The sequence below is a fragment of the Anser anser genome, assembly GCF_964211835.1.
Source record: "Anser anser genome assembly, chromosome: 4".
Classification (NCBI taxonomy): Eukaryota; Metazoa; Chordata; class Aves; order Anseriformes; family Anatidae; genus Anser; species Anser anser.
The window spans coordinates 51,506,208-51,518,323 of record NC_139724.1 but is presented as its reverse complement, the minus strand read 5'-3'; the positions used below and the strand labels follow the sequence as shown (position 1 = coordinate 51,518,323).

The 12,116-nt window shown below is 34.5% G+C and overlaps 1 protein-coding gene across 13 annotated transcripts in view; it reads right to left on the bottom strand.

Moving 5' to 3' along the window:
* Nucleotides 1-12,116, bottom strand: part of FRYL (FRY like transcription coactivator) — a 170,334-nt gene that overhangs the window by 16,486 nt on the left and 141,732 nt on the right. For 12 of the 13 annotated variants that reach the window (XM_083835651.1, XM_083835662.1, XM_083835663.1 and 9 more), the window contains 7 exons: nt 11,087-11,248; nt 10,697-10,771; nt 10,425-10,601; nt 7,629-7,832; nt 6,590-6,757; nt 1,850-2,103; nt 707-914 (listed from right to left, as the gene is read on the bottom strand). In XM_083835651.1, the coding sequence (XP_083691777.1) occupies nt 707-914; nt 1,850-2,103; nt 6,590-6,757; nt 7,629-7,832; nt 10,425-10,601; nt 10,697-10,771; nt 11,087-11,248 (1,248 nt within the window). Of the gene's footprint in view, nt 1-706; nt 915-1,849; nt 2,104-6,589; nt 6,758-7,628; nt 7,833-7,890; nt 10,602-10,696; nt 10,772-11,086; nt 11,249-12,116 lie in introns of those variants that run through there. The other variant, XM_083835654.1, reaches the window with a different exon arrangement.

Below are 12,116 nucleotides of genomic sequence, written 5' to 3'. Positions count from 1 at the left end.
CTGTAAATAAAATGGCATAATTGTACTCCTCCCATCCTCATAAGAAGTTGCCAACGATAATATACATCTAAGTGGTCCCACTTTGAAAACATAAAAAACGCATCTCCTGAACATAAGGAGGAGGGAGCCAGAAAAATTAGGTCATAGACATTTCATGTTGGATGCTAAATCTGTGAGGTAAATGTAACTTCAGAAACTTTTGAAACTTCCAGCTTTAATGGATCTCCTGGTGTTTCAATTCAAGAAAAACTTTTTCTCGCGAGACAGATGAAAGATAAATTCATTAGTATTAGTCATGTTGTGATTCCACAATACTGAGTCCCATAGAAAACACAGGAGGAAATCATTAATCCTGTAATCAGCACAGAGCTTGGGTGATGTTCATAAAATAAAAAAAGGAACACAATACGAACTAAGAGCTTACAAGAAATACTGAACAGCTTTTTTTTTTTTTTCCCTGAGTAGGATCTACCTCTCTCAGACAACGAATACAGAAGATATCCCATGGAAAAGTAGCATACACCATCTACTTTTAGTAATGTGGTGTTTTGTTTGTTTGTTGCTTTGTTTTTTGGTCTGCTTTTGATTTGCTCTCTAAGGCTTCTTGCTACCAGTCTTAACAGCTTCTGCAGTTACAGAGGGAAAGAATAGCTTTGAAAGCAGGAGGAATGGACTTTAACCAACCATGCATTTGCAATTCACTGACCTGAAACAATCTTGAGAAGACATGAAATGTATAGACAGCACAAGAACCATCTGTATCTGATAGCATTTGATTGACGTGGCAACGCCAGGCTTCCTCTTCATCATCATATGCCACTGGTTGGAAAGCTGCCAATATGGCAGAAAGAAATGGTGAAGGAGGTGGGGAAGTTTGTACTTCTGGGAAACCGTCCTGTTCTTCTTCATCTTGGCTATGAATAACAAACAGATGTTAACCCCTCAGTAAATTTTCAAGAGTTCAAGATTGTGTTTTGTAAAATAAATAATCAACTAAGGTAACTATGAACCAAGAAGAGAGTAAAATAAAAAAAATTTAAAACCTTTTCTACTGCAACATAGAAATATAAAAAAGTTATTTATAACCTCAAATATCTCCAACATTTATTAAAACATGCTATTTCTATGCACATACACAGACAAAGGGTTAACCGCAGGTTACAGATAGCTATATACAGCACTACATAGACATGCATACCACTCAGAAATTGACATTTTTTGTGCCCTTGTTAACAGAATTAATATTCATTTCTTTGAATTTTTCATCATTTAAACATACAGTCCACCAGTATCTATAACAAATTCTACCTTTCCTTAAGTTAAAGGCTCTTTTGCCAGTTCAGTAATATTTTAGAACTGTCTTAAGTAATACCCTTGAGTGAATGGAGGTAGATTGGAACAATTTCATTTTTATAGGCAATCAATTTAACAGGCCTTTGTTTGAAGAGCATTCTGCATTCATACTTTCCATTAGGCACTAAACCTCCAAAAAAAACCACAAAACCTATAAATTAATCAATATTACTAATTACAATCATTCATTTGTTAAAATGTTCTGTATTATAAGGAATGACATTTCTTTTATTCAAGTGTTCTCATCTTTTCCTGCACGTTAGACAACTGCTTCTCTCATCACAGAGAAAAATTTCTCTCATCAGAAGCTGCTGAAAAAAGTACCGAGTTTATTTGCTAAATAGGCAAAACCAACAATTGGATCAGATATGCAAGCACTGTTTTAGATGCCTGTACTGTGGGATTAATGAAAGAAACCGTGCCATAAGAAAAACTACTTTGGTTCATGCATTGATTACATTTAATTTCTATTAGTTAGAACTAATATTAGTCTGACCTTGACAAACCAGAGAAGTCAGCTTCTTCTTCTTCACATCTCTCATCCAGCTCTTTCAAAGCAAGAGTGACATCCTCTTCACAGATAGATTCAGAATAGCTCTCTGGAGCTGCAGGCTCTGCCAGTTCTGGAGTCTCTTCCAACTCAAGAGGTTCATGACAGACCAGACAGTCTTGTTGTTCTTGTAGCAGATATGACCCAGTGTCTTCACTAGCAGTGCTAACCTGTTCATCCCTTACTGCTGAACTGCCTTCCTGTGAATCAAACAGACTTTTATTACTTTTATCATCAGGGCTTACGCCTTCTTAACAGCTTTTACTATAGTAAAGTAACAGACTGATAAAAACAAATGTTTACAAATAGCCATTTATACTTTAAACATTCAGCTCTTTGGATTCTTCAGTTTTACTTGACCAAAACCAAGCAGTCTATTTTTAACATTTGTTGACAATCCTGGAATATGACTTATTAATAGTAAATACAATGTCTCAAATACATTCCATTAATTCTGCTAGGAGAACACTCCCAGAAGATTATGTGCAAATAGCCTCAAACATATTTAGATCACAACAAATACATTCAAGACTTTCATGTTTTACTTGTCCAAGTAAGGACCAAAATCACTGCCTCAATGTTTGCCTCTGAGGTCTGTCACCACTACAGAAAGTTTCTTTTCCTTTCCACTCTCCTTTTCAAAAAGTTCCTAAACCATAACTGAATAACAGATAACAGTAGAACAATGGAAAGGGACATCCTACTACTTCTATTATTTTGCTATTATTATTAAAATGGGAAGCTTTAAGGGTTTAACTCTGAATCTCTGAACGAAGGCTTTTGATCACTGGCAATAACAAGGAGATGATCTTTAAACTCAGGAAGGCAATATTAGACTAACTCTTTCTCCCTTCTCTTTCCCTCCATTAGCATCATTATATTCATTAAAATTACTTTATTGAACAGATGAACTTAGATTTAGTTAATTTACGATGAATCCATCTGAAACCTTTTACTGGATTTTTCTGTGGAATAAAAATGACACCTTCCTGTAACTGCTGTTTCCTAAAGGTGCAAATTAGCACATTTTCATTCTTAACATGTTGTTCTACCTCTGCTTACATAGCGAGGACTAGTGAACAAACTTTTGGGCAGCCTCTGAGCATACACATCATTTCATGGCTTTCATCAGTCTAAACATATCCTTTGACAAATAACTACATGTATACTATAGGAACAGACAAATCAGCTTTAAACAGAGCTACATAATTTTATTTCATGGTGGTCCTAATATTATCTCACTTTGACTATGATATTTCTACACGTGACACTGCTGTCTTTTGACACAGCTAGTGACCCTACTTCTAATGCTTCTTCTGTACAGCTTGAATCTGGAATTTTACTGCACAAAACAGCCATTTTGTTGCACCAAGCAGCACACGGGCACACCAGGCATTTTTACAACAGCACAGCAAAATAACTTGGATCGAAGCAGTGGTTCATTCCTTTATAGATGTTAACATATTACCAACATTCAGTGAATGATACACTTAAAAGTATCTTGAAAACATGATTTAATATGATCTATATAGCTGATAACTCCACGGAACCTAAGGAAAATTACTTCTAGTAAACCATTCCCTCATAAATCTACAGTACAGGTGAATAAAACAGAGAATCATTTTAGTAAGAAACTTTCATATACTTAGGCTTATAAAGCTTATTGTTCAAAATTGAGATATTCTTGTAAGCTGAACCATAAACTGCTAACTAGAATGTGAAATACTTTGTCTTCTTTGTAGAGACATGCTATTACTAAGAATTATCCAAACACATTTAAGTAAAATATTTACTTAACTCTTTAACAACCCTATAAAGAGAAACGAGGAATTCAACTGCATCTAACCAGCACACACATACACTTACACATGCTTGTTTTTAAATAATAGCTTCATTTATTCAACTTTAGGCAAATTTTGATATATATTTTTTTCTATAAAAATATTTTCTGTAACAGACACTTGACATGCAATGAAATGCCTGTATTGAAAGAGCTATATGTCAAGTGTATGAGCACAGGAAAAAACAACGGCACCACACCGAGTTGCACAGTTCAAGAATTCAGAACAAAATTAGTTTTTCCTGGCTTTAAGAATTTTTCAAAGTGAGTTGATAGTATGTATATTTTCAAGCTCATTCTGTCAAAAGACAGAATTTTAGCAATAAGCTAGACAGCTAATTCTTGTGGAGAGGTAAATTTGAGTGTTTGACCAAATTCCATATTCTAAAAAGCACAAAATAAACTTGGAACGCCTCACATTTAGAAATTACATTTATATGCATTTGCAGTCAATATTTTTCCCATATGCATCGCACCAATCTTGCCATCAGTCTGTACGGCTGAGCCCCTTCCCAGAAGGAAGCTCCATACAGCTAGAAGAAGCCAATCTCTTATTACTGTTTGAGCTCCATCAAACTCTATCAACCATACATGGTCCCAAGAACAAACTCAAAATACCATGAGTAATTTTTTTTCTCGTGGAATCTAGCACCTTAAATGCAAGACTTAAAATTTAAAAAGCCATCTAAAAATGAATTTTTTTCATTGAAATTTCAAAGAAGCAGCTGACTTAAGAGTTTGCTGTGAAGCACTACAAATAAGAGCACTGACAAAAAAAGTCCAGATCCACGCATGCTGTATATGAAACACAACACTACTGCTTTCAGTTTTAACATTGTTTTTTTCAGTCGGTAGATAGAGGACTATACTAACTGACTACGTACTCTGTGGTAAATACACAGAGCTACTGTCACACAGCAAAGTGCAATAAAGTCTTAAGTTATAGACCTAGATCTTGATCGATATTGCCAGACTTCTGTACCATTGAGGACATATGTCTATCTCTGTGAATTTATTTATGAAATACACTGACCTTTAACTATACCATCAGTGCAATCTTTTCATTCTACAGATGAAGAAAAAAATCTCATTCACTTATCAGCTGTTGCTTCTGATATAGCACTTTTTGCTTGATGATGCTTAGTCATGAAACAATTTTATGGCTCAATTTAATGCTATTAATTATTTTTATTGCTTTCAATATTTCTAATAAAATATTGCAACTTTTTTCCATGAGCGTTTCACTTAGATTATCAAAAGTTTAGTGATCTTATAAAGAGAGCTACAGACAAACAATATAAAGGCAGCCTTAGTAAGAAATAAGAAAACAAAAATGAGTTACAGCTGAGAATGTACCACATGGGCAAACAACACAGGAAAGTTCTATTATGGTGAATTTGATTCTATTAAAAAAAAACACAAAACAAAACAACAAAAACTTATATCTTGCTTCTCCCTTTACTAAAGGAATGATTTCAAATCTTAAAATAACACATCTATCCTATATTGGAAAAATACTAATCTAGATTACGGGTTCTTCATCACTCAAAACTCCACTAGAACAAAAATGTAGTTGTAGATAAACAGATGAAACAGTAATAGAACAGCCTGATGGGCAATCTAAGCACAGGTGCTCTAAAAAAACTGAGAATTTATAACAATTTATCAACTGCAATGTAACCATATTCCAACAGCAAAACATGGAAAATGTGTGGAAAAGGTGCTTTATACGAGTCACAGTATTACACTTTCAGAAGGTGAGAATTTTACCACAGGATAGCAATCACTCACACTTCCCCTCTGAAATATGTTTTTTGTTCTTTCAATTATTTTCTTCAAATTAGCTAAGTGGTTCACTTGCTAAAACAGTGTTTTTCTAAGTAGCAAACAGGTATACTATAGCCTTTGTTCAGAAACCCCAGTCAGTCGAACTAGAAATGTTTAAACCAAGTTCACTGAAGACATTCTTAAATGTAAACTGTCTACTGGTTATTCAAATGTATATAGGGATAGGTTAATTTTCTGAAAAACTCAATGAAACTGAATATTCTGTTAAAGTAGGGATTAGCAATGCGTAACCAAACAAAAATAAGATTGCCAGTCCCATCACTATTTTTTAAATTAAGTGATAAAAAGTCCACCTAAAACAAACCACTTCAAATTCATGGAAAAAAAAAAAAAGCCAACATACTGAGTTTTTACCTACAACTGCTAAACATCATAGGAAATGTAGCAGAAGATAGTTATTTCAATTGAGTTTTTCTATTTTAAACTATTCAAAAGATTTTAAAAAACAAAAAAACTGAAGTACTCACAGCTTTGCAGGCGGCCATTAGCTTGAAATCTGTCTCACTCCACACAGGCCTTTTCCAAAAAAGTATACCACTAGCATCTGTGGTCCTTTTTAAAGGATTATTTAATTGAACCAACTGCTAACACAGCTGGCCTGAGGTTTTATTCCCACATAGCACCAATCACATTAACCCAAAGAAAGCAAACAAAGGAAATAAAAAGTATTTGAAAGAAAATTTTGCTCAAGAAGGATTTCAACCGTATCAAGGAAAAGCATCATGAATATTAGCCTATTATCATTTGGCACCATGAAATGTTCATTATCAGCCCTTCAGGAATATTTTTAACCTGTGGTAAGCTCCCTGAGTCCATCACCTGTAGTTTTCATTCTGAGGGAACATTTTATAAGAACATTCCAACAGGTTAGAAATATTAAAAGCAAATCAAACAATCAATGTAACAGATGAAATTTCAGTCGAAAAGAAAGCAAAAGTTGCTGCTAAACACTAGAAGGAGCCCAAATCAGCCATGCACCAGCCCATATTTCTCCCCACCTCAGGCAGCTGGTTGCTAGAGTTATCTAGAGAAGCCTCCAAACTTGGGGTCTCAGTTCTGATTTGAAGCACCTCTTCTGTTCCCACACTGCTAGTGGAGTCTTGAGACTGAAGTGATAAACCAGCATGATCTGATATTGTTTCATCTATGGCAGAATCACTGTTTAACTAAGAAAAGAAAAAAACATGAAATTCTTCAATTCATCAAACATAAATTACAGAAAAAAACCCACAGTTTTAAAATAGGCTGTTTCAGTATAGTTAGCTATTTGAATTTATTCATAAGCTTAACAGCTTGCTACTAAAAACACTGCAAGCATCACATACATTTCTGCAACATTTAACTTCATAGACAAATTTGAAGTTATCCCTGAGATCCTGAAAATAATTTCCATTCTTCTGAAAGGTCTTTAGCACCGGTAAATTACTAGACAAAACACCGATCAGCAGAGCTCTTTGTTATGGGAAACAATGCAGACTTTGCCTCAAGCCTGAAAAGGGGCATATTATCTCTGCTGCTCCCTTTTCTCCCACCTTTCTTCCTAATTCATTTATGTAATGCAGAGAGACTTCTGAATAGCCTATGTTCTTGATTTTCCTCATTTATACGTAACACACACTTCAAAATGCATAATCAGATTAGCAATTTCAATGGTTAAACACAATTGAGGCTCCCATGGGATCACTTATTGCTCATCTTTATTTAATATTTTGAGGGTTTTTTTGAAGCTAAGAATCTACAAAGACACACACTTCATATGTAACATGCAATTTTACACTTATATTTGAACAATTATTTTAAGTATAAAGGCACTGAAAAGATCATTGATTTACTAAAACTATAAATCTGTTACGTACCACTAGCAGAGTAACTCTTTTCCTTCACTGATGTTAAAGTGAAAAAGTAGCATAGACATATTAGTTTGGTTTTATTCAAGGTCTTTGTTCCTCTGGATGAGAAGTGTGAGCCATACTTAGTCACTAAAAATGCAGGTAAAAACTTAGGTTCTCAGATTCCTTTCACAGTAAAATAACTTACCATTTGTGATCGAGACAGTATCTGACTTGCAGTCAGTGCTGCTTCTTCTTCTGAAGACTCATCAGTATCTTCCTGGTTGGTCAAGTTCAAGCTGGGTGTGCTACCAGAGTACTGACATTCTTGAAGAGACGGTGTGTCTCCTTTGTCAATACTGTCAAGAGAGCGCCTACGAACACCCCAGTTGAAGTTGTCCATGCTTTCACCCTGTAATAAAAAAAGTTCACAGACATATATTATCTTGAAACTTATACATATAAAATTAATATACAAATGCAACGCAGACAACAGAAGTACCAAATGCATTATGAACAGAGTTTCAATCAGCCCTTTAATTTTATTAAAAGTTTAAATGCCTTGCTAAATGATGTTTGTAGAGAAATTAAAATATATGGTAAATGAAGTAGAATTCTTTTGATTATCATCTTGGGAAGTAGCTCAATCTATAACCTATATCAGTATCCATTTTATGTCTCTGACTAGAAAGTACAAACACACCACAGACAACAACACATGAACAAGCCAGGGCACCAGGCTGCAACTTACCTGCAGCTCCTGGTTAGCAAAAAGGAAAACACATATAATTAGAAAGAACGAGGACGAACACTTAAAGATACTCTAGAACCAGGGAAAAATGTTTTATTACATAAGATTTGCAAACAGTAAAAGACTGATTCAAGCTCTGAAAAAAGCTTTAGTCAAAAAGCTAGTATTTAAAATAATTTTTCTTTCTAATGGGAGACTGATTAAAAATAAACTGATGACAAAACACCAAAACCAGCATGCTTATGATACATTTTTCTAGTGTAACATGTAAAGCCACAAACATTAGATGAGATTCTTTTAACTAACACACATGAATCTAAAGTGACCACATTCAACTGACAAAGCATCATCAACATTAATTATATTCAAGCTGCAGAAAAACTGTCTTCATTAATTGTTCTGTCAGTTACTTTGCATCAATTTTATGGAAAGCACCCTAAACATCAACAGCGGGATCCTTTCTAGTTTTCACATTTTAAGGCTGGGATACTTAGGTTGCAAACATCCAACATACTAAGTGACATCCAAATCTTAAAACACACTATTTTTTTAAATTCACAAGTACAACAGTCATATTTGATTTTCTCAAGCATTTTGTCAACCTTCAACAATACAACCAGTTAGATGGAAAACCTACTCAGTTCACTTTGCCAGTCTACAGCCAGTTATTAAAATATCACATCTAGTTCTAAGTGTACAAGTATGGGTTGCAAAACTGCTCTAACAGAATGTCTCTTGTGGTGAACTAAGATAGTATCACTATATTGTAAATATGCAGAGTAAACTAAACGTTCTGTAGTCTCTTTCTCTCTTAGTGATTTGTTTTGCTCCACAAAAGGTAAAAACTTATGCCAAAGCAAAACAATCCCAACAACAAGGTAGTAGTTCTGTAGGCAGAAGCACTTAAGTTTAATTAGCAACAAGGAACGTTCTGCATTTCTGGTGAAAAACTAGGCATCTCTTGTATCAAGTGCACAATTTATATGTAAATTAATATGTAAACCCTAAGTGTGTATATTCTCTGCCTTTTTCTTCCCTTCAAGTAAAGCACTGAATGCTGCATACAGGCATGGAATGAGAAAGTTGAAGAGTAACTTAGTTTGGCAAAGTTTTGAACTTTTGGCATCCTACCTGCAAAGCTTCATCTAGGTGTTAATATAATATTTTATTATTACGCCTTGATGGTTCTGAACTATTAGAGTAGCATTCAATATAGGAAATTGTATCTGTATAGGCTGTGGTCACGTATGCAATACTGTAAGGAGCCTCTATTTCTCCTAGAACATGCAAATAACTGGCTTGAAGTGAAGCAAGCAGGAAGCATAAGAAAGTGGGAAAAAACTGATGTATTATGAGGAACAAAGCAAGGTCTTGTAAAAAGGGATGGATAAACCAGGAGGAGAACAATTTTAGGTATATATAGGCTGATATCCTTCTAGGTAGTCTGTTGACCCATGACCTGCAAGGGTCACCATTACTAATTCACTACTTTGTATAGACTGCAATAAAAACATTGAAAGAAATTACAAAGCATTCAATTTCTCCTCCCACTTCTCCCCAGTCCTTTCAGCCACACTTTTAAACTTAATCCAATTCTGGTCTGAAGCCTCTTATTTATCCCAAATAAGTAACAACTGTTAATGTAATTGTTACTATTTCCTAAAATTCAGATTTGTTTTACCTCCCCTTCTCTTTTTTTGATAGGGGGAAAAGTGGAGGAAACGTAACAACTGCAACAAACCAGGTATAATGTTGAAGTCAGAATGCAAGCAATTACTATGACTCAGTCATAATCATATATAATTACTATAGTGTACAGTTTACAACTTTGAAAGCTGCTCATCTTTTCAAAATGCAAAAACGCATCAGGAACAAAGATTATATTTTCTTAGCATACTGCTTCATAGGTTTCTACTGAATACTACTATTATTCCAGAAATTTTCTACTGCTTTATAAACAGGTGTTCATCTTGCCATTGGCTTATACCATCACATCACTTCACTTTCTGATTAAGTCACTTAACATCACCCCTGACAAAGAACCTCCTCCCCCTGAACAATTTGCACCAACTGAACACTACAAAGTTTAAGATACAAGTTTCTTTATCATGCAAGTTCAATTCAATCATGTTATAAATTCTTCCCAATTGGATTAGTTAGAAGAGCTGCCATTTCCTTAGAATTGCACCAACACAGCCTAATTTTAAGAATACTCTCAAAAGGAAATATACAGAAGAATTCCCAAGGTCTCACCTCTGCATCTTCCAATTCAACATCTAAAAAGTCAAAGTCTTTAAAAACTCCAAATTGTTGTTCACTGGTATTGTCCTCTACTGCCACTTCCTCCTCTTGAATAACTTCTTCTGTTGTTGAAATAAGACTGGTTTGTTGATCTCCAACTTCCAAGTCTTCATTAGAGGAAAACACAACCTGAAAATAAGGGTGAAAGTACAAATAAAACCTTCCAACTTCTGAATTCTCATTTTTCAAATTTAAAAAGAAAAAAAAACACTACCACAACTTACTGAAGGATTCTTGGGAAGACCAGATTCTGGACCACACAGAGAAAGCACATTCATCAGCTTCTCCCTGGTTCTTCTCTGGAAAAATGTAACAATAAATGAATAACAAAAAATAATAGTAAAAAATCACATAGCAAGGCATCTACCAGAAGTCCAAGTAAAAATGTAAAACGTCTGCATTTTTAACTAGTCATCTCACATGCCGTCATCCTCTAGAAAGAATTTTACCATTTATCCTCTTCATCTTATTAGCTTTCAGCTTATGGTATATTAATATACTGTTTTGCTAAGACATCATGTAGATTTCAAATTATGTTTCAACAAATACCTTTATTACACATTCATAAACACTGCCTATTTTTATATGTATAACGTGCTCGAGACACAATGTACCTGAGATAGCTGTGGTCTCTTCCAGCTGACAGGAACTAATGCATTTGAATTGGAGCCTGATGAAGTTGAAGAAGTGCTCCGGGTGACAGCAATGACTTTTGGTTTCCCATTTCTACCAGCTGCGCTGTGTTGATCACCGTATTTATTCCCAATAATTGGTGTCTAACAAAGACAACAAATGCTTTCGTAAAATTTAAATCTGTATTAATAAAGACTACACATTTGATTTTAGAAATTAGTATTACACTTTAGAGGGTTTTTTTCTTTGTGGCTGTCTTTGTTTTGTTTTTAGAATTCTATGAAGTCCATGCCTAATTCACTGAGGACCCATATAACATCAGTATACTGGGAAACACAAAGTTGAATACTTCTACCCTAAGCAGCAGACTGCTATTCTGCTCATTTGTATTTCTTGAAATATACTAGTTTTATGCTAATAATCCAGTTATATTTTTAAATGCACTTTTAAAGTAACTACATACTAAGTTTAAAAGATGATAAATTTCTCTATGGATGCACTCACAGACATTAAACAATTGTTTCTACAGTCCAGCAAACTTCATTAGAACAGACAAAACTTCTAAAAACCAGGGATCAAATCAGCCTTTCTGACAGGAAGTACTACTCCAACAAACTTTGTGGGAATTCACCTGGTGTCTTGCTTATTTACATGTACTGAAATTTCCAGTAAGGAATTAAAGAGGGGACTCTACCGATTTAAGTAACGGTCCAAGACATGTACATCTCCAACCACTATTCAGGACCAGTTTCAACCATGAACCCTTATTTTTGACTCCTTCTTAAGTCTCCAGTTTTCATATCCCTGAATTATACTACAGTCATTTGGTTATGCTCCCATCTTCATACATACAAAGAGTATCACCTGTATTAAATTAGTTTGAGCTCTAACGCATCCTTTCAGTATAACTTTAATTATGCCTCACAAGTGCATAACATCTTCAACATCTTCTATTCTTAAAAATTATATTTAAGACATATCAATGCAGAAGGCTACCATAAAATATACCCA